Source organism: Diabrotica virgifera, chromosome 9, assembly GCF_917563875.1.
Source record: "Diabrotica virgifera virgifera chromosome 9, PGI_DIABVI_V3a".
Taxonomy (NCBI): domain Eukaryota; kingdom Metazoa; phylum Arthropoda; class Insecta; order Coleoptera; family Chrysomelidae; genus Diabrotica; species Diabrotica virgifera.
Window position 1 is genome coordinate 88,519,102 of NC_065451.1, and position 24,905 is coordinate 88,544,006.

Sequence of the window (24,905 nt, forward strand, 5' to 3'; positions counted from 1 at the left end):
CTGTTTTATTTATTGTTTATTGTTGTTCTTTTCTATATATAAAATGTCTGGTGTACCATGTACAATTTTGGTATCCATAGAAGATAGATTAAATTTCCCCACGAAAATGGCTCTAGTAGTCATAAGGCAGCTATTCACGTATGTTTTTTTTTTAACAATCAGTTTTTGCATCCCATTTCAGATATGGTTTAAGAAGCATATCTCTCCGGAATGATAGAATCTTAATAGACTTAGTATATACCCCAAAGTCCACAACGCTGTCGAGAAAATTTGGTAACTTACCAGTAAAATATATCCGTATGCAAATAAATGATTCTAATGAGATAGGATTGTTTGAAAAAGCAATGAAGAGATACTACTTTGACTTAGAGGAGGAGACAGAAGCTCTTCCTCCTCCTCCTACTACTACTCCTTCTATTAAATCAATTCAGAAGGAACCTTTAAAGAAAAAATTGAAGAGGAGAGTAACACAGCATGTTGAGTCCATTGATCTTGATCAAAATTCACAAGTGTGGTCATTTGATGAACAGATTATAGATGATGATGATGATGATGATAAAGAAGATCATACCAGAAGAGCGACAATAAGTGAGACCAGAAATGACTACGGCGACGACGATGGCGATGACTGCACCACCACATTGATACCTCCTACGGAGTAATTTTGTATTAATATATATATATATATATAACTGCAATTTATTTTTTGGTTTTTTTTTGTTTTAGAGATACAGTACTGTGTGGAGATTGTAAATTTTTTTTTTGTTTCTGCAAACTTTCCTTAAGAATTCACTTAACTTCATTATATTGTGAGGAAACACTTCCAACAAGTGCAGAATGGTAAATGCATCAGAAACTGAAGAACGAGCTAAAATTCAGAAAATAGCAGTTGAGATTATAAAGGCACCTATGATAAGACATATTTTTATAACACTACTGGCAGTCTGTAAAAATCCACGAACGTTAAGCCCTAACGATTTAAGTAGGATTATTAATCACCACTCACATCGTGTACTCCCAAGTATTGTAACAGATGCATTTTTTCGAAACTTCAACTTACCAGTTGAACCAGAGGAGTCCGATTATGATTCTGATGAAACAATTTGTGAATAATAATAATGATAATTGCAGCTATATTATACATATATATATTTGTTTGCGTTATGCTTTGTACATGAGGAAAAAAAAATAAAAAAAATTTTTTGACAATATGAGTTTTATTTGTCACAAGTAACATTTTCAATATTAGTAATAAATTTATTCATTAACCAATCATGTATTACATTTACAATTTCTAGAGAACAACTTAACCCTTTGAATGCTGCGGACGTCATTTGACGTCTTTGATTTGCCGTGCCTACAGTGCTATGGACGTCATTTAGTTATTTTGATTTGCCGTGAAGTGCTGTGGCCGACAATTGCAGTTTCCTGCGCACGTGTTCATTTGTGGGTAATTCAAGGCGGGGCTAGCGCTTGCTGAGTAGTGGGCGGTCTCTTTACGTCTGCGTTTAGATGTTGTTATTCACTCATTGCCGATGCTTGTCCCAACACGAAAACATTGCGATTTCTATCAGTTTTACTTTAGTATTGCATCATTTTTACATCAGTATCGTCCTATTAGTTTTTATAAATAATGGACGAGCAGCAACCGGGGCCTTCAAAAGCGTTACCAAGACCTAAGAAGGGGCAGTTTTATACTGAAAAAGAGTTACTTGAAATTCTTACTCGAAGCGACAGTGAAGACGAATACATAGAAAATACGCAAAATGCTTTAGATTCCGATGAAGAAATGGACGTTGCTCAAGAGCCCGAAGACCAAACATCGAATAATACCTACGATTTTCTCTGGAAAAAAAAAGACCTTCTACCAAAAACATTTGCATTTGACTCGTCAGAGGTTGGTTGCACAATTGATGGGCTGACTGCTGAAAATAAACCTTTGGATTTTTGTAAAGTATTTTTTACGGACAATATAGTAAATCATATAGTTACGGAAACAAACAAATTTTATATTTACGTTTGTGAACATGTGGAAGTATCCGCTAAGTCACGTTTGAAGAAATGGAAAGATACAGATTTCAATGAGATGTGGTTATTTTTTGGGATTACATATCTGATGCCTCGTGTAAAAAAATTGCGCCTCAGTGAATACTGGTCAACAAACACACTATTATCTACTCCAGCATTTTCTGAGCTTATGTCGCGTGACAGGTTTTTTCTGATTTTGCGAATGTTGCATTTCTCGGACAACAATCTGCCAAAAAACGGCGACAGTTTGGTCAAGATTAGAGCAGTAATAGACCACGTACGTGATGCTTTCCGAAACGCTGTCAAGCCGCATAAAGAATTGTGCATAGATGAAAGCCTTTTGCTTTTCAAAGGCCGACTCTTTTTCAAACAGTACATACCCTCGAAGAGACATCGATTTGGTGTAAAGTTTTTTGTTTTATGCGACGCAGTGACTGGGTACATTCTCGATTTTGTTGTCTATACTGGAGCAACAACTGACTTACAAACGAATAATTGTAATTTGGGTAAATCTGGCGATGTGGTGCTAACGCTTTTGGCACGCTATTTGGATAAAGGTCATACTTTGTATTGTGACAATTGGTATACAAGCCCCAGTCTGTTTGTATGGCTGTATAATAGAGCTACAAATGCGTGTGGAACTGTGCGGAAAAATAGAAAATATATGCCGCAAATGGCAGAAAAGCTTCAGAGAGGAGAATGGAGTTTCCGAAGTGATGACAAATTGTTGTCGCTAAAATATTGTGATAAACGAGAAGTATACATGCTTACGAGCTTACATAACAACACCGGTATGGAAACTGGTAAAAAAGATCGCCTCACTGGGAGGACAATTGTAAAACCCCAGTGTATTGTTGCATACAATAAGTTTATGGGTGCAGTAGACAAGACGGACATGCTACTGAGTTCAGTAGAGTGCGTCCGAAAAACTGCGAAATGGTACAAAAAAGTTTTCCTTCACCTTATGGATATGGTTCTGCTCAATGCAAACGTTTTGAATAATATAGTAGCAAAAACTAAAACTTCGTTGGCAGAATTTCAACTGACACTCATCCAACAGATAGTGGAAGAAAATCACAAGAGGAAAATGCGCACGTCAGCAGGTCGAAGATCAGTCGACGACAATCCATTGCGGCTTACTTGTAGGCATTTTCCGTCGCATGTACCTCCCACAACAAGTAGGAAAGTTGGACTAAGAAAATGTGTTGTGTGTGCCAAAAACAAAAAAAGAAAAGAAACAAGTTTTATGTGCCGTGAGTGCAATGTGCCTTTATGTGTTGTGAATTGTTTTGAAAGATTTCACACCATCAAACATTTTTAGAAAGTAAGTTCTACATAACAAATGACTATTTGGTTTTATTTTTTGTTTTGGATAATTTTGTTTTTCTTTTGTTATGGATAATTTTGTTGTTTTTTTGTTATGGATAATTTTTTTGTTTTTATTTGTTTTGTTAACATTTGTTTACATTGAATTTGAATGCAAAAATATGTGCAATAATTTTTTAATTTGTTTTATCTATCTTTCTATCCTAAGTTTTTCTAAACAATAGCGTTTTTGTATTTTTTTGTAAAATTTATTTTGTTTCAAAAAAAAATAAAAAAAATTATAAATAATTACCCAATTATTTTGTTTATATAAAACAACGTTATAAAGAATCATTTAGTCGCATTATTTAGCGCGAAAGCGGCCGACCGTTTTGACGTCAGAAATAGCCGCACTGGGGCATGAGTATCGCCGGAGAGAGAGCCGCATCGAAAGGGTTAAGGTATTGATAGTATGTACATTGCAATGGATTAACATATTGCATGAATTTTGTTTTAATACACATAATTTTGGACAGTTCATTGTAGCTTCTATATCTATAATTTTATTACACAAAAACTTTTGGAGTGTCTTCTTTTTCGGACTTCCTTTGACTACAATTGTATTGGTTCCAATAATATTTTTAATGTACTCACTAATAGTTTCCATTGAAATATTATTGGGATGTGAACTATTCCAATTTATTCCATGTATATTGTCGGTTATCCACTGAAGATGGTGTTTATGTTTTTCTGCAAAACAATCCAAACTCACAGGATAATTGACAAATGTATGATGCCACACACGTGTATATATATTAAATATACATATTTATATATATATTTAAATATACATAAATATATACATATTTCTTTAATAAAGAACTCGCTGTCTTTATATTGGAAACCTTGGATATCTATAATAAACATTATTGCACTTTTACTAAATTTGATAATGGATTGTAGATAACAGTACGATCATGAATTATTAAACAGTATACTGAAGTGTTGTCTGGAAAGTTTTCTGATGATTCTAGTTCTAATCGCACATCTATAGCACCACCTTTTACTGCTTCGTTTTGGTGACTACAATCTATGATGAATATCGGTGCTTTTTGTATGAAATTGGTTAAGGATAAGCAAGGTTCGCTTTTACCTTGAAAATAATATGATTCTTGAAACCTTGCATACATTTCATAAGCAATGGCATAGTGTTTCTTTTTAAAATCAATATATAAATTATCATATGGATAAACCTCAGAATTCAAATACACTTTTAAATTAGTTAAATTACAATGATCAAAATCGCTATTATCTCGTGTTTTACTATTTTCTCTATCTGTCTGAAAACCTACAATCATGTATCGAGGCACTTCGCTTTGTTTAACTGTCATGATGGTCCAATCGTAAGATTTTGTTTTTGGTAGAACTGGTAACTTTTGTAAAGACCAATTTCTGAATGAAATTTCCAAATTATTTTGCAAGTGTTGTAATAATACCAATTTTTGTTCATCAGAAACAGATATATGAGGTACTTTCCACATAATTTTTGTAATTTTAACTTTTGGAGTATCAGTAGCACCATCTGTCGTTATAGTTGCGTTAAAATCAGTATGACTGCGAACCAATACGAGTTCCTGCTGTAAATTAATAATAATTTTTTTAAAATCTTCTCCAAAGCCTAAAATTTGTTTCAGTGGAATGCAAACGTTAAAATAACCCGTTGTCGGTTCAACAATTTTAGGATGCTCCGTTATGGACCAACCAGAATTGGCATTTTTAATACAATCATTGGGAGTAAATGATGCATATCCTTTTAATGTTGATGTGATTCCAGGAAATCTAGAACGCGCAATTATTGTTCCTCCAAGTTCATATCTACATTCTTCAAATAAATGAAGAAATCCATTATTGATAAAACTGAGTTTCGTACTGTAATGGCCTTTTTCTTGTGATATCAAATTTCCCTCCAAAATTATATAACTCTCGCTGGGATATGTATAAATATTTTGAGATTGAATTGGTATTCTAATCTCATCATTATTGTCTAAAGATGTAGCTGAATATGGGAGGTGTGTATGATATTCAGAGTTAATTATAGATTCATCTACAGGTACAGTTTTATTGACATTAAGTATACTACCGTTCATTTTTTTTGTATGTAACTGTACACCTACAAAAACATTTTATAAAATATTCTTTGATAATAGTAAATAATTTACAGCGACACAAAAATCTTTGCTTCTTCTCCTTCTTCTTCTTCGTTTTCTTATTCTGCTTCTGTTTCGTAATTTTTAACTTTTAATCCTAAGGATATTAAGAATAATATATTTTTCTGTGTTAATGGTTTGTACGTTGTCTTTAGACTAATAGGACTCAATATTTTTCTTTCTTTTATATTGTTCCACTCAATAGGATGTACATTATATAATACAACCATGTTTTTAAATCTTTTTTAAATGTAGTCTTATCGTTACCACCTCACCATTAAAATTGATTATATTTCCATCTTGGTCAACTATTTTAAGGTTAATTTCTTCAATATGACTTGTATTTATTGGTAAATAAATGACGTTAGCAGGAATTTCCACAATGCGGTGTCCAGGTGGAACTTTATGAAAAAACATATGGATCATATGAGTACTCTTTTCATTATTATAAGTATTTGTAACTAAATTGCACTCAACCCCTATAGAATTTACTCTTGTAATATTTACAGGATACTCTGAAATATGTTTGTCTGGTTTTGTATGTAAGAGTGGTTTAAAACCGAGAAGAGAGCCAATGTTATTGGGTTTTTTGAAATCCACGGTCCTGTTACATTTTAATTCACTTCTTAACGTATTTCTATTTGCAACTAACGTGAAGATTGTTTTATCAGTTGCAGGATTATTCCTTTCAAGCCATTCAATGTGTTCTTTTAAATATTTTTCAATATCTTCAACCTCGTATGCTCCATTTGGAATCGTAATTTTTTGAGATTTACCAAAATAAAATGTGTTATTACTTTCATCAACATTCGGAATAGAATTATAACTTACGAAATCAATAAGACCTAACACATATTCATTTTGATCACTTAACGTTATAGGAGGATTGATTTTAACTGAAAGGATAGAACTTCTCCCTGAAACAGTGAAAGTATATGACATCGTGACGACTTTCGTTCAAATGAAAACACACTGGTAAAATTATTATTTTTATTGACATAGAAATGATAAACATAACTGACCACAATTATAACTATTATATGATTGATATCTATCATGATTATATAGTACTTTACAAGGTCCATTTGATAAAAAGTAATCTCTTACTTCCAGAGGAGGACGAAGGTTGCCAAAACTATCAAAATAAATAACTGTTTTTCCAAATTTTTTGTATGCTGTCCAGTGAGTTCCAGAACCTGTATCATCATCTAAGTTTATAACAGCACATTCATTATTTCGTATTTTCTTTGGTAACTGACTTTTCATATATACACCACGAAAGTATGGAATTTTAGCACTAGTAGCAAAATATTTTATATCAATATTAGTTAAAGGACGTTTAGGCATGTTTATATTACAGTTTTTCCTAAAAAAAGACCCATTCCATTTTTATGAGGTTTAAGATAGAGTCCTTTTCCCATTGCTACGGCTTCCATGGTTCTGTTGTGTCTTTGTGATTCTTCTAATTGTTGTTTAGCTGCACGTGCCTCATTTATGACTTTTGCCACTCCTGCAACGCCTCCTGTAACGGCTCCTAACGCTGAGAGACCTGCAAAAATGGGAATCAAGGGAAGAAAACCACCACTTTTCGGTACTGGAATCACACGAGCGGGCAATACTTTTTTCTTAAATTTTTCAATAACTTTAAGAGCAAGCGAAATACCGCTATATAAATCTCTTGGTTTATGTCTAGTTAACGCTTTTCTAATTTCTCTTAATAATACATTAAATTTTATTTTTTTTGTTCTTTTTTTAACTTTGACATTTTTACGTTTTTTCGTCTTAGCACTCGTTCTTCCTCTTTTAATGTTTTGTACTGCAACCATTTCTATACGATGTTTCAATATATACTACAACATTGTTCTACACAAACTATCTTATATATTTTTTTTTCGTTTCACATTCCTATTGAAGTCATGATCCTCACGTTTTCGCTTTTTTGCTACTGCTAGCACTGGATATGTGCTAATTTCATTCAATTTTATTTTTTTATCTCTTGTGCTTTCATTATTATTATTATTGTCATCATCATCGTCATCATCTGATACCGATAATTTTCTTTTTAAACTTGTATGAACATGTTTTGGTACAGTTAGAGATTTTTGTTGGGCTTCTTCTTCTCCTTTATTAATTCTAAAATTAATTGGTGGTGGTCTAATTTTAGGCATAATAATTTTTTTAGGTTTTCTGTTGATTCGTTTTAATGATTTATTAGCCTTAAAATCATCAATTTGTCTTAAACAATGTTCCATAGTTTCCATTGATTTATTCATTATATTTCTAACAGTTGATATTGACTTATAACAACTTTCAAGTACTTTTGGACAACTTTTTGTATACCCCATTCCTAATTTGACTTTTGCATGCATAGCCCCACTTACTCCTAGAGCTGCAATTTTTTCACCTAAAGAAGCATCTTTTGACTTATATCTACCATAAGCATTTTCAGCTAAAATTTTATCAGCTTGGTGGCGTTCGTTTAAATCATTTGTAGAACTATAGGCTATATCATGATTCTTGCAAAAATCATCAAGAGGATTTATACCAACATCTCCACGTTTTAGTCGTTTTCTAAGCTTAGTACCAGGTCCACAATATCTGTATCCTCCTGGTATATGAAGTTCAAATGGTAGTTTATTAATTAAACTGTTTACAACACCAGTTCCTGAATAATACTTCATTATTTGACCAACTTCTACATAATGATTATAAAACTAGTGTATTAGATATTTATAGTCATTTTATAAGTTAGTGTTTGACGATATCGTTGTCTCTTATGAACAAATTTAAAATTATTAAACAAAAAACTAAACTAAATATATGCAATCATGATGTTCTAACAGAAAATACACCGAAACATGGGTTACTTCTTCCAAATACAATTCAATGTTTAATTGTCGGAAAATCTAATTGTGGAAAAACAAATTTGATGATTAGTCTATTAGAACATGAAAATGGGTTAAAGTTTGAAAACATTTATTTATATTCAAAATCTCAAGACCAACCAAAATATTTATATTTACAAGATTTATTAAAACCAATTAAAGGTATTAAGTTTTTCACGTTTACTAACAACGAAGATATTATACCACCCTGTAAAGCGAGACAGAATTCAGTTTTTATATTTGATGACGTAGCTTGTGAAAAACAAAAAGTAATTCAAGAATATTTTAGTATGGGTCGACATAATGGAGTTGATTCATTTTACCTAAATCAATCATATGCCAAGATTCCAAAACATTTGTTACGTGATAATGCCAATAATATACTTACGTTTCGACAAGATGAACGAAATCTTAAACATATATTTGATGACCACGTAAGCCCGGATATTACTTTTGAAGAACTAAAACAAATCTGTTCACTGTGTTGGCAAGAACCGTATGGTTTCTTTAGCATTTTTAAAGATAAACCAATCAATAATGGACGATACAGAAAGGACCTTGATCATTTCATACAAATATATAATTAACAATTTGAACAGATCAGATCAGTACCCTTTAAGAGAGGAACCGTTCAAAACAGTTCAAAGCAGTTCAGACACTTGTTATGATGACAGATCGTATTTTGAAAAAACAAATTATTGCAAAACGTAAAATTATTAGAAATAAATTAAAACTTTTAAAACATGGAGAAGTTATAAAAGAAAAAATTTTCTCACCAATAACAAGACACTTAAAGGTTATTGATACAAAACTTAACAAACCGAAAGATCCATATAAAGAAGAGGAATTTGGAACCAACTATGATGAACCATTAGATCGAATTAACAACGAAGAAGAAGAAGGAGAAAGCGAAGAAAAAGAAGAAAAAAACGAAGAAGAAACCGAAGAAAAAAGGAATGATGTTGATTTAGAAAATTTTCATGCACTACCTAGAAAATATTTACAAAATATGCAATCTGATAATAAAGAATTTGATTCTAAATATGGTGTGAGATATATTAATGATAAAAAACAATTCTTTATAGGAGATTCACAAATACATTTTGACAATTCCAATATAGTACTTAAACATAAACAATATAAAGGAACTCCCGGATTATTTGAACTTATCTTTAAGAAAAATCCAAAGAATTATTTAGAAACAGACCTACAAGTATATAAAGACATAGTATCTAAAACTCATGCCCATAAAAGACACTACCATCCTTCAAAGCAGATTGATGGTAATAAATCCGAAAAATATAAAAACATTATAGCGCCTATGTTTGGATTTTGTATGTTAATGGAATCCACTAATACTCCAATACAATATGTATATTTTGATGACCCAAACGAGCTGGTTAAACGATTAGAATTGCTTATAGCTTCAACACAAGCAGGACATACTGGTCATACTAACGAAATAAATTCGATTATCGAGGAATTACGTGAACTTAATATAATTATCTAACAATGTCTTCTAACCAGAATGATACAAAAAGGAAGGTAGTAAACGAAATACATAAAACAGCACGAATTAATTTTAAACGTCGTAAAGTTATCTTAAAATCAATTAGTGATTTATTTCAAGCGGATCTCATTGATATGCAAAAATATCAAGATGTAAATAATGGATATAAATACATTTTAGTGATAATTAATTGTTTTTCAAAATTTGTTTGGACATGGCCGCTTAAAAATAAATCTGGCAACAACGTTGCAATTATGTTGGAAAAAACTTTCAAAAAACAGCATCCAAAAAATTTACATACTGATATGGGTACTGAATTTTATAACCCACATGTCAGAAATGTAACTAAAAAATATAAGGTTAACCATTACAGTACATATAGTGAAAAAAAGGCATCAATAGTTGAAAGAGTAATTAGAACTTTAAAGAGAAATATATGGAAAGAATTTAACTATCAAGGACATTACAAATGGATTAATATTTTAGATGATATTGTAAATAATTATAATAATACAAAACATACAACGATTCAAATGAAACCAGCTGCTGTTACTAAACAAGATGAACCACATCTATTACGTACAGTATTCAATCGAATTAAAATAGCACATAAGAAGAACAAATTTAAATTAGGAGATCACGTTCGCATATCTAAACATAGAGGTGTATTTGATAAACACTATACACCAAACTGGAGTACAGAAATTTTTACAATAAACAAAGTTCAACTTACAAATCCTACCACCTACCTTCTTCAAGATTTTGAACACAAAGATATCAAAGGAGGATTTTATACTGAACAGCTCCAGAAAGTTGAATTTCCTGATGTATATCTCGTCGAAAAAGTTCTCCAAAGAAGAGGTGACAGATTATTTGTAAAATGGTTGGGATTTTCCGACACACACAACAGTTGGATACATAAAAATGAATTAATATAAAAACATGTATACATTTTATTAAATAAAAGAATAGAAATGTTAGATTTTTTTATTTAAAAAATTACATTAAATTTTCATTACATGATTATTCATTACCATCTTTCTTTGCACCTTCTTCTTCTCTACTAAAAAAACTGTAATCATTTTCCACTGGCACTGAGTTATAATTTTCATGATTAATGAAACTAGGCCATAGGTTATTACAATATGACATAAATCCCAAATAACATAATTTATCATATAAAGTACTCAAATTAATTTGATCTTGAAGGAATCGATTACAAAATTCTACAGCTTCATCATAATCGATTGCTAATAGTTTATATGCATGGGTATCTTTTTTGAAATACTGCTGCCATGTTTGTATTGATAATTCTGAAAAAACTTTACACAATTCCAATACTCTATCTTGCACTACCTTTTTGTCTGTCATTTTTGGTGGGCTACACATAGACTTAATTTTTAATAATACTAAACTGAAATATTCTTATGTTTCTGCTAATAAACCAAATCCCCCACCACGAGCCTCACCGAGCCTCACCGAGCCTCGCCGAACCTCGACGATATGTCCTAGAGAGAAAAAGCATTGAAAAGTCCTAGGAATTCTGGGCCCGATATTTTACATTGAAAAGTACTAAGAATTCTGGGTCCAAAAATTAACATGGAAAAGTCCTAGGAATTCTGGGCCCGATATTTTGGGCCCAGAACCACTATAGCTATACTACTTCTATCAACCTTGCGATATCCAGTATTGGACATAGGCCTCCACTTCGCTCCTCCATCTTTTTCTATCCTGAGCGATGTGCATCCATTTTGAGCCGCCTTGGTGTTTTAGGTCATCTATCCATCTCACTTGTGGTCTCCCTCTCTTTAGTTTGTATGTTCATGGTCTTCACTCTGTAATAATTTTATTCCACATTTCGTCTTTTTGTCTTATCTTATGAGTACCATTCATCACAATTAAACGTTTTTCTTTTAAAAGAAGCGTCCTGCCGCTTGTTTTCCAATACCGTTTTCATGATTTAATTTAATTTAATATTTCCCGAGATATTCTATTTGTTTATAAGCCAAAAAATTGTTTATAATTTTAAAGTATTCCTGAAGCCGCTTAAGTAGTCCAATTTCAATTTTGTAAAGTACATTAGGTAGGTACAGTGTCTTTTTATACAAAAATTAGTTATCCTTATGTGTCATAATCATTGTGGTTATTATAGTGTCCGTAAATTTTTAGTTCTTAATTCAATTGTTGCTAAACTGTTCATTCAATTTCCATCGGCTTCTGGAAATATAATTCATCCTAAAAGAGCATTACCAAGTTATTTAATAATTGATAAATAATTACTAACCTAAAATGTTAGTTGAAAATTAAAGATTTTGTTGGAAAAATCCGCATTTTCAGATGAAAATTTTCGTCGAAGTAAATCGGGTAAACATGTCTCTATGCAGAATTTAATTACGGTGCCATACAATCAAGCCATACAATTATGTACAGGTAGCAATATTAAGAGGATTATTTGGGAATTGGAAGCAGCCAGTATTTTATATGTATGACTGTAGAATGACAAAAGAAATAATACTTAAAATTATTAGCTTTGCCGAAAATGCTGGATTTCCAGTAGTGACCATTGTAAGGGACAGTCAACAAAAAAAATATATATGTTTTTGCTGATCCACACCTAATAAAACTATTAAGAAATCATTTTGTCGATAAAGGCTTCATAGTAAATAATACTGAAATTAACAAAGAAATCATTGAACAAGTTATCAAGTTGACAAGTACAACCGATCTCAATATTGCCCACAAAATATCCTTGGATTCATTAAATGTAAGAGGTCCTCAAAGGCAGAAGGTGAAACTAGCAACAAAGATGTTTTCCCATACAGTTTCCCAAGCAATATCAAGATGTGGAGTGCTTGGAAAATCGGAGAAGGATACCTGGATAGAATGTGCTGATTCCTTTAAAAATGTAAGGGGTATTTTGTTAATTTTTCCGTTACTTTATAACAATAATGATTTTTTTCAAAACGAATAACCATTTTTAATTTCGTTGAAACAAGAAACTACAGCCACATCATATACTAGTCCAATCAGAGAGTGCAGCAAGCACCTCTACCGGTTTCGAAACTTATTAGTCTCTCATCAGGAGGCACATATGCTGCTCTCTCTGACCCAACCAGGACAAACGCCGGCGTGCAGCCACGCATTGCAACGAACGAAATGGGAGAGATGCCCTAGCTTCAACTGCTAGCAAAAGACTAAGTTTTCAATCTAATAGCACATAAAACAACACAAAAAAAACAAAAAAAAAACAAAACTATTACTTTACATCCCACCAGATCGAAAACAATGGGAACCTTCTCTGGTTACACCTCCGAGGCTTCTAGAGTTTGCAAGCCATAACAAATGCTGAAACTAAAATTCCCTCATCTTCTTTAGTCTCAGCATCCGTTATGGCTTGCAAATTGTAGAAGCCTCGGAGGTGTAACCAGAGAAAGTTCCCATTGTTTTCGGTCTTTGTTCAGAGAAGGTTTTGTGTGTTATTAGATTGAAAACTTAGTATTTTGCTAGCAGTTGCCACTAGGGCATCTCTGCCATTTGGTTCGTTTCAATGCGTGGCTGCACGCCGGGGTTATCCTGGTTGGGTCAGAGAGAGCAGCATATGTGCCTCCTGATGAGAGACTAATAAGTTTCGAAGCCGGTATAGGTGCTTGCTGCACTCTCTGATTGGACTAAAATATGAAGCGGCTATAGTTTCGTGTTGCAACAAAATTGAAAATGGTTATTTATTTTTGATTTATATGTTCACTCTGATTGGAGTACTAAGGGAACCATTCTCGTTGGAACTTTACCGCGCTGAGCAGATGGGACGTGAATTATAAATTGTAAAATTCCCTCATCTTCTCTAGTCTCAGCATCTGTTATGGCTTGCAAATTGCAGAAGCCTCGGTGGTGTAACCAGAGAAGGTTCCTATTGTTTTCGGTCTGGTGGGATGTAGAGTAATATTTTTGGTGTTGTTTTGTGTGCTATTAGATTGAAAACTTAGTCATTTTAAGCACATTTTTGTGATTTTTTTTGTAAGAATAATTTTATTTTTAAATTAAATAAGCATATCAAATATACTTCAAAGAATATTAAAATAAATCAAGAAAAAATATTGAAAAATAAGTCAACGGTGGCAAATTTTTAAAGACACCTAAAAAACAATGAATTTTGTGGTGGACATCAGAATTTATCGTTGGATCATGGTAGACAAAAAATTCAAAAAGATTTGATTAGCTTATGAATTTCTCGAGGTTACGCTGTCAAGTTTCTTTTAGTTTTATTGATCTTTGACTTTTTAGTATCACTCAGAAGTAAAGTTGAGAACGCTTTTTCCTAAAAACTGCTTTTTTCATAGGCTGTAGACATTGCAACTCAAAAACTACTTGGCCGACCCACCTGGAATTTTGTATATATTTTCTTTAGAGATTCTTTGAGGTAACGCTGTCGATATATTTTTTGTTTTGTGCTTATTTTTTATTGAACAATAATAAATATGTTGATTTTCGCCCTTTTTGTGCAAAAAATTCGTTGTTTTGATTTCTGAGTGATTCAAGAAAGTCAAAAATCCAAAAAAGTTAAAAACTCGACAGAGTTATCTCGATAAACATAAGCTAATAAAATTTTTTGAATTGTTTGTTTACCATGATCCAATAATAAGTTCGGATGTCCAGCGCAAAATCCATTTTTTTCGAGGTGTCTGTTAAGAATCGTTCCTAAAAAATGTTGACTTTACTAATAGCGACAATAGTGCGTAGTTATTAAACTGCGTAGAGCGTATATATCGCAGTTATTGAATTCATTCTGTTTTAGAACGTCGCGAAGAATAGTCAATTATTAATAAAACAGGTCGCTGGACTTTTCTGCTGGTTTATGTTGTAAAGTTAGTTTATTACAACAATAAAAATTGAAAAGTATATTGGTTTTAATTACGTTCATTTTACAATCAATAGCGGGACAACGTTCCCCAACACATAGTGGTCAATCGAAGCCGGATGGTAATAAAATTTAAATAGTTTATGGTTTTATGGATTTTAATTTTTACGACTGATTTTGTGCAAGGCTGGTTAAAATTGGAGATTGGTGAGTCGTTAACATTTCCTTATATTTTTTTTTTATTTCCTGTGACATATTCCCAATATATTTGAACTAGTTGGTTTTGGTTTAATAATTATAATACTACAGAGTTTGCTCTTTTTAAAGTTTTAATTATAATTCTATTATTAATAAGATGACGGAAGGTTTAGTAAGAGAGGGACTATTAAGGGAAAATTAACAATTTTTACAAAATTTCTAGATAGTAGTAGCATAGTGACATTTCTAGATAGTAGTAGCATAGTGACATTTTTGGCAAAAATCATGTTTTTCCATTAAACTAACACTATTATTGTTTAGAAGGTACTGCCAAAGTGTAGTAAGCCTAGAATTACTTTAAACGTATTATATGTATAGGCTTACTACACTTTGGCAGTGCCTTCTGAACAATAATGGCGTTAGTTTAATGGAAAAACATGATTTTCAAAAATGTCACTTACGTTACTTTGCCAAAAATGTATCGATATTGTTGAGGGGAAAATTAATGACGAACAATTACTTATTGAATTTGAAAGTATATTATCTAGAGCGGAGAAACTGTTGCATGGATTTGAAGAAATTGAACAATAAATGTTGGTTTTAAATGAAAAATATAATGGAAAATCTGAATTAATAAATTTTGAAAACTTATTTTATAAAATTATTTCGAAAGCTAGAAAGATTGTGAATGACTGTAGATATCCTGGTAATGCTGATGACAATCAAAGTATGGCCAGTGACGTATATGGGGGGGGGGCGGGTGGGCAAAGATTAAGTTACCTCCAATTCCAATAGCAAATTTTGAAGGTTCTGTAGAAAATTGGTTAGAGTTCAAAGATTGTTTTAAGAGTTTTATCCACAATGATAAAAATAAACATTACATTAATAACTGTGTGGAATTTGGGATATTTGGGATATTTGGGAAATTCTGTGTTGATCTGAGGTACGAACAAACTATAAAGTTGGGCCTTTGTCTAAATTGTTTGAAAAAGGCAAATCATACAAGTAAATACTGTAAAGCAGGTAACTGTAGGAAATGTGAACAAAAACACAACACAATGTTACATTATGATTTAAGACCAAATACAGAGACGGGAGTTGGTCGACCTGGTGGTACCAAGGAATATGATGGAGCGAAAAATGGAGAAGCTGGTAATGGTGGTACTTTGCAATTTGGAACGTCTTCTTCACACGCGTTAGAGGTTACACAACATGTTGGGTCAGTTGTTTTGGATAATGGAATAGAGGTACCAGGCGAAATACTATTAGCAACCGCATTGATACAGGTGATGGCAAAGGATGGCTCATGGCAAACATGTCGTGTTTTATTGGATTCTGGGAGTCAGCCAAACCTGATTACTTCTGAGATAGCTGGTAAGTTGGAACTTCAGCAAGATACAGTCACAATGAGAATTTTTGGTATCAATCAAAAGCCTTCTGGTGTTAGTGACAGATGTATGGGTTCATTTAAGTAATTTCATAGTAATTTTCAGAAAACAATTTCATGTGGTTAGGTATGGATGATCAAAAGGAGGATCCTAAGGCAGCGGAAATAATTTTAAGAGACTTTTATGTTGATGACGTTTTAACAGGAGCAGAGACAACAGAGGAAGTATTGGAACTATGTATCCAGATGGTGTCAAAACTAAAAGCCGGAGGTAACGAATTACGGAAGTGGGTATCAAATGATGAAAAAGTGCAACGGAAGTTAGACAGTTCAGTCTTGATTGATCAGGTACATTTTGGAGAGAAAGAACAAAACAAGACGTTGGGACTGTATTGGAAATTTAAGCAAGATGAATTGTTTTTTGGAATTAAGTTTTCAGTTGAAAATGGAAGGCACACAAAAAGAAATATTCTGTCGGATGTATCGAAAATAGTTGACCCGTTGGGGCTGGTCGCACCTAGTGTGGTTCTAGCCAAAATTATTTTGCAAAAACTGTGGAAGCTGGATTTGAAGTGGGATGAGTCATTACCTTGTGAGTTGGATGGTGAATGGTCTAGATTAAAATCGGATTTTATTGTATTAAATAAGTTAGCAGCTCCTAGGCAGGTAGTATGTTCTTGTTGCATCAGTGGTTGATATTCACGGCTTTTGTGACGCTTCTATAAATGCTTATGGTTGTTGTGTTTATTTGAGAAGTGTAAATACATGTGGAGATACTTCAGTACATTTGGTGTGTGCAAAGGTAAGGGTAGCACCATTAAAAAGATTAACTATTCCTAGACTGGAATTATGTGGAGCCCTGTTATTAGGTAAACTGGCAGCTAAGGCAAAACAGGCAATGACTATAAACTTTAGAAAAACAGTATTTTGGTGTGATTCTACTGTGGTTTTAAATTGGTTAAAAATGTCACCTAGTGATGGTCAGGTATTTGTGGGAAATCGTGTAAGCCAAATTCAGGAATTAACGGACCCAAAAGAGTGGAGATATGTTAGGACGGATCAAAACCCTGCAGATATCATATCTCGAGGTATTTTTCCATCAAAACTGATGGATTGTCAAAGATGGTGGTATGGCCTAGATTGGTTAATTTTGGATGAGCAAAAATGGCCTATGTCCGTTCCTGAACCAGTTCGTGATATGCCTGAGACTAGAGTGCATGTTGGAACCTGTCAAGATGCTATATATATAAGTTTAGATATATAAGTTTCTATTTCATATTTTCGGTCACATAATTAGATTAAAAAGGTCTTTGGCTTATTGTTAAAGGTATTTTACAAAACTTTTACATAAAGAGACAGTGTTGGGTGCTTTAACTCCTGAAGGGTTAACACATGCTGAATATGTTGGTTAAGGTGGCGCAAAAGGAATCATTTTCGCAAGAGATTAAAGAATTGTCTAGTAAAGGGCAATTGTTGTCTAATAATACCCTACACAAGTTAAGTCCATTTCTTGATGCGAATGGTATCCTCAGGGTGGAGGGTCGACTACAGTTGTCAAGTTTGGAGTATGCGAAGAAGCATCCAGCTCTATTAAGGTCTAAGCATACATTGACAAAGTTGTTGGTTGAATGGGAACATGAACGTCTATTATATGCTGGTCCTCAGGCGGTTTTGAGTTCAATCCGTGAACAGTTCTGGATAATTAGTACAGTAGGAATCTGGTACGATATGTCATTCATAGGTGTGTCAGGTGCTTCAAGGCCTGGTCAGTTCCACTGTCTCAGATAATGGCCCCTTTACCTAAAGATCGGGTAACGCCATCACCTCCATTTTATGTAACGGGGATGGACTATGCTGGTCCGTTTCAAATTAAAAATAAGTATGGGAGAAAAGCTAAACTTTCCAAATGCTATGTATGTCTATTTGTATGCTGCTCTACTAAAGCAGTTCATATTGAGTTGGTGTCGTATAACATTTCGTTAACTTCTAATGATCTTTATTGTTATTTTATTTAAATTTTAATAATGTTCTGTTATTAAATTATACTTAAAACAATAACTAGTAAATATTTCGTCTTTCTCTGACGTCATAACATACCTATAGATTAGCAGACCTGTATATTGGTATACCTGGTGTACTCCTAGCGGCAACCAAATTAACTGTATTGTGACATCGTCCTCGTTGCACGGAAAATATGCCACTTTGGTCAGGGCGTTCAACTCGAGTGGCAGATAGCCTATTCAAGTAGAGCGGCGAATATTTCAATCTTATGTTTCAAGTCATAGTATTATTTTGAAAAGTTAAAATTATCCGAGTTTATTATATATGTGTTTAGTGGGCTGAAGAAACAATAATTGAATATTTCCAGCAGTGAATTGTGGCTATCTGGTAAATAATTTTTTTACACGCTATATAACGCCATATTTTTTTGTTTGTCTAATTTGACGTCTTAAAAAAAATTACTATTAAATCTTGCAGTGAGCTTATTAATTAAGGCTAGTATCTTTTAACTATTTCATTGTCTGTAATATCCACTCAGAGGGAAAGCATTTTGTCATAAACATCTGATAAAATTATCATCTCTCGTAATTTGTGGGGTTATGTTACATCACATATTACACAATTCCAATTTTGTATATTATAATCATGAAGTTCTGAAACATAGTAAATTCCGTACATCATATCCACCGATTCTGTTCCGATATTTGGTATTTTCATAAATTTGTACACTACTTTGGCATTATTTCATATCATTTAATAACTATACTATTTTTTATGAATAGATATTTCCAAAATAAATATATTCAGCATTTAAATTTGAGATTTACTTGTCTACATATTATCTAGTCAAGGCCATTTTATATGCCAATCTTATGACAAGGTCACCAAACAGTCTAGTGGAAGATTGTTTTTTACTTTTAATGAGATAGCTTTTTCTGATTCTTCTTTATTCTAAATAAAAACTTTCTGATTTTTGTTTTCTTCTCTGACTCTTCCCTACATTATTACAATGAAGTAAAACCGGGATTCTATTTTTTTAGCCACTTGGGGAAAAATCTTTAACCACCCCTACCACCTGAGAGGGACCGCTTTACGACCAAGTCATCCAGGGGACAAGTTCTAAAAGCCATGTAATTTTCTTTTACTACATTATGCTGCATTTTGGAGAACTGCCATGTTACTGTTAGCTGTGTAGCACCATTCTGTGCCTAACTAGGGATCGAAGACGTTACTGAGAAGTAGCAAGGAACACTTGTGGGGACAATATCAGATCAATCGGGTTTGTTTCGGGAACTTTTATATTTTACAGTGCAATAGTTACCTACATATACCAGTATACTTATACATTTATCTTTTTTATAATATCCAGAACATTTAATTAATTAACATACACATAATTCAATAGCGCTTCTACACCTGTATGTCTCTTTGTAAAAGAGGATAATTTGGGCCCAAATAACCTTTTCCCATACAGTAGTTCCTTACATTTATATTTTTTATCACCATTATTAGACTTATTTCCCATATTTTGCATATAACTATATATATTTTAATATCATTAGCTTGTTTTTTTTATGTAATTTAAATTCAAAATTTTGTTTACTTAACTTAAATTCATTTGTAATTAAATTAAATTCACTCCCTAATCCCTATCCCCTCAGGATAGCTTTTAATTTCACTTGTTAATTATTCAGAACCACGAGTCAGCAAAAGGATCTGCATCCAGGACTTCGTTGGTTCACTTAGGACCTTGTTGCCCGTCAACTCATTGAGAGTTATATATATTTATTATTTATATTATTGAGGTATTTTTATTATTCATATTTCTATAGGATTTGACGTTGTACGTATTATAATCGTACAATTATTTGGTGAAGGTTGTTATTTAACCTAGTATATGTAAGTTGGGGGGTACGCTCCATATAAGAGCTACTCCAGTACTAATGTAACTATAGTTTTATACTTATATTCTTATATATTTATACTAAGATAGGTAATTGAGTCAAATTGTCATTTTAGAGTTACATAGTTTCACTTGTCATAACTCAGAGGTTGTCAATAATCTAGGTAGTTATATTTAATAAATATTTATTTGTTTTGCATATCAATTATTTTTTTTTCCATTTTTGAATTTAATATATTTACTATTTAACAGCAGTGTAAGATACCTGGAAGTTTGGTCCATTCCAACTTCTGGCGCCCATAATTCAGTCTATTTTATTTATCTTCTATATTCTTCTATTTTTATTATATTATTATATTTATCTAATTTATTTTCTGAACATATATTTTTATCTTAAGATTTCCCTTTTCTAGTCATCATCTCTCTTTAGGTTGAGCTACTGTTCTTCGACAGGCATGCAAATGAGCCGTACCCATCCTTGAGTGTCAAGCTGTTCTTTTGCATCTCTTGCTAGCCAATTCTATTTAGTTTGCCTCTGTCTCCCCATACTTCTATTATCAGTTCCTCACCCACTTACTCATTTCACCTTAGCATTCTAGTTCTACAAATACTACTGCAAAGTAGTTTTTTGTTACAATCGGACTTGACAAAAGATTGGTAAACCATTAAAGGTCTTGTCCGACAATGGTACCCAGTTCGTTGGGGCAAATAACGAATTTAAACTATTGGAAGATTTTTTATTGTCACATTCAGTCTTTAACAAATTCAGTCAGTAGTGAAGGTATTAACTGTAACTTCATTCCAGCCAAGTCTCCAAACTTTGGTGATCTATGGGAGGCGGGGGTAGAATTTTTACTTTAACCCGCGAGTAGTCGCGCCGTTAGATATAATCTCACATTTTGTCCTTCGCGATAACTTGAAAAATTTTGCAATTTTGAAAAAAATTCGTAAGTGCCTCGAGGAAGAGTGTAGTAATGCGTAGTTATTTTTTTCTTCTTTTTTTTGTGGAATTTACGGCTTTGGGGAGAGCCAATTAGCTTTAATAATTGTTATAAATAATATTTCTAACACAGAAAGTAAATAAAAATACTATAAAATAAAAATTTGTTGTAAATTCGTATTTAAATTCGTATTGTGAGATGAAATCTAACACGCGACTGTTCACGTTACAGAAGTGAGCGCGACTACTCCCGGGTTAAGAAATGAGGATTACAGACAAGAAGATATTGCGTGGATAGCGAATATCCATCAGTCGACTGTTTCTCGCATAGTAAATCAATACAATGAGGCTGGGGAATACAAAAGGCGACCTGGTCAAGGACCAAAAAGATGTACAACGCCAAGAGATGACCAATATTTAAGACTTAAATCTTACACTTACAGCTCCCCCTCTCAAAAATGAATTACTGATCACAAGACAAGTTAATGTAAGTATCAAAACTGTAACTCGAAGACTTAAAGGGGTTGGTTTGAATCCAAAACGGCCTGTCAGAGTTCCACTTCTTCTACCACGACATAAAACTCAAGGGTTGCACTTTGCAAGAGCCCACGTTAACTGGAACTTCATTGGGTAGGATAACTTTGTGCTAATGCATGATAATGCCCGTGCACATACCGCAGGAACAGTCACACAATATCTTAAGGATGTAGGGGTTCCCAACTCCGCCATTGCCTGGTCCCAAGTCCAGGATGAGAAAGGAGGAGGGTTGTGCGTTGGGCTAACAACCCAACCACGTAAAAAATATTTTGTTATGGAATCGTCAAGATGCCTCGGAACTTTAATGAATAAAACGATGACGACAAGTGCTATGGAAATGGATACGAGAAAGGTTATATATATGGGCTGCTGGAATGTAAGAACTATGTATGAGATCGGCAAAACTAATCAGGTAGCTGCTGAGATGGACAAAAACAAAATAGAAATCCTAGGAATAAGCGAGATAAGGTGGAAAGGATGTGGAAAAATGAGACTACAAAATGGGAAAACAATTTTATTCTCGGGACATACACAGGAAACTGCCAAACATGAGGGCGGAGTGGCCATAATGCTGGGAAAAAACGGAGCACGGGCATTGATAGATTGGGAGGGTGTGACAGATAGGATTATAATAGCAAGGTTTAAAACAAGATTTCGCAACCTCTCAATAATAAATGTTTATGCTCCCACCAACGACAAAGAACTGGCAGTGAAAGAAGAATTTTTCTAGCAACTGCAAGCTGTATATGATAGAATGGAGGCAAATAATAAAAGTGATATCTTAATAGTGATGGGGGATATGAACGCCAAAATAGGTGGAGAAAATTATAGAAAAGAGTTTGTAATGGGTAGGGAAGGCTTAGGAGAAATAAATGAAAATGGTGAATGTTTACTGACTTCTGTGCCCAAAACAACTTAATGATTGGCGGAAGTATCTTTCCACACAAGCGCATACACAAGATAACGTGGATTTCCCCAGGAGGTGAAGTACAAAACCAAATAGACCACATTACAATAAATAGACGATGGAGGAAATCACTACTGGATGTAAGATCTATGAGAGGGGCAGATGTAGGGTCCGATCATGTATTAGTGAGAGCGAAATTCACAGTTAAGCTGCGAGCAGCAGCAAAGAGAACACCGAATAGAGAAAAATACAATGTTCACTGGATCAGAGATGGAAATGACGTACAGAATGAATTCAGAGAGCGAATGCAGAATAATTGGAGAACGGTCGGCGACATAGAGGAAGCCACTGTTGAGGAACTCTGGAACAAGTATAGACGATAAAGATAACGGCAGTGGAAACAGTTGGCTACAAGAAAAACAGTAACAAACCCGGGATGACAAAAACAACATATGACAGGATACAAGAACGTAAACAAATTAAAGTCAAGCTACTAGGAATGAAAGACGACGATGAGAAGCAACGATTAGAACAGAAATACTGAAAAAAAAATAAAGAAGTCAAAAGAAGCGCAAGAAATGACAAAAGATCATACCACAACGGACTCATTAATGAAGCTGAAAACGCGGTAAGAGAAAACGACCTAAAAAAATTGTATGACATCACAAGAACCTTGACAAGAACAAGCCGAAATGGTACCACTAAAATAAAAGATAAAGATGGTGTCGTACTGAAAGCAGAACAACAAATTCTTACTAGATGGATAAAACATTTCAAAGAAATGTATGAAAAACAATATAATAAACGAAATAGAAGAGGAACCTAACAGACAACCAATGAACATGAACACCGAAGAATTCACCCATGAAGAGATAAAAGATGCAATTAAACAATTAAAAAGAGGAAAAGCTGCCGGAATAGACAATATCCCTGCTGAGTTAATCAAAGCAAACATCGAAACGTCCACCTCTATACTGTCCACACTTTTAAATAAAATTTGGAGAACCGAAGAGCTACCCAGAGAATGGACGCAAGGCTTAATTGTAAAAATTCCTAAGAAAGGCGACACATCCAAATGTGAAAATTGGAGGCCGATCACCTTGCCATGCACAACAAGCAAAATAATGACCCGAATCATGCTTGAAAGAATGAAGAAGGAATTTGATAAAGTTATAAGAGAAAACCAAGCTGAATTCCGGGCACGAAGATCCTGCATTGACCATATTTGTACGATGAGAACGATTATAGAGCAAACATTAGAGTGGCAGAATAAGCTATATGTGAACTTTATAGACTTCGAGAAAGCGTTTGATCGTGTAGATCGCAAAGCCTTATGGAAATTGCTAGAGAAATACGGAATGCCTGCCAAGTATATCAGAATTATAAAACTGTTCTACGAAGGGTCCACAGCACGCATAGTCCACGAAGGCAAGTTAACAGAACAAATAGATATTGGTACAGGAGTAAGGCAAGGCTGTGTGCTCTCTCCAACCTTATTCCTGATAGTAATCGACTGGATCATGTCTAAGGCTACTAGTAATAAGACTGGAATGAGATGGAATGTTTTTAACCAACTTGAGGACTTGGAATTTGCAGATGACATATGCCTTTTAACAGAAAAAAGACAACACATGCAACGCAAAACTGAAAAAGTAGCAGAGGCAGGGAAAAAGGTCGGACTTAACATAAACGTCAGAAAAACTAAGATAATGAAAATAAATACACCAAGAGAAATGGGAATATCACTGGGAGGCACGGAATTAGAAACGGTAGAGAAATTTAACTACTTGGGCAGTATTTTGAACAACAAAGGAGGGACGGAGGAGGACGTAAAACGGAGAATAGGAATAGCTCAAAACGCATTCAATATGCTAAGGAAAATGTGGTCTTCACGTCAGATGACAAGTAAAACCAAGATAAGATTATTCAACAGCAACGTGAAGACTGTGTTATTATACGGAGCAGAAACTTGGAAAGTGTCAAGAAAATGTATCGGACAGATGCAAGTGTTTATAAATAAATGCCTAAGGAAGATTCTTAACATTTACTGGCCAAACCGCATATCAAACCAAGAATTATGGACAAGAACTAACCAGGTACCTATATGTACAACAATATGCAAAAGGAAATTGAGTTGGATGGGGCACACACTAAGAAGACCTGATACAGACATAGCGAGGCAAGCCCTAGAATACACCCCACATGGCAAGAGAAGACTAGGTAGACCCGTAGAAACGTGGAA

General features: G+C 33.6%; 1 protein-coding gene across 1 annotated transcript; it reads right to left on the reverse strand.

Annotated features, from left to right (window-relative positions):
• Positions 1-4,259: 4,259 nt before the first annotated feature.
• LOC126891084 (uncharacterized) lies at positions 4,260-5,480 on the reverse strand. The gene has a single exon (XM_050660262.1). The coding sequence runs from the start codon at positions 5,478-5,480 to the stop codon at positions 4,260-4,262; it is 1,221 nt and encodes a 406-aa protein (XP_050516219.1).
• Between the last annotated feature and the right edge of the window lie 19,425 nt (positions 5,481-24,905).

Bases quoted from the DNA above. Each gene is read 5' to 3' on its own strand.
- LOC126891084 (XM_050660262.1), bottom strand. From the start codon at position 5,480: ATGAACGGTAGTATACTTAATGTCAATAAAACTGTACCTGTAGATGAA.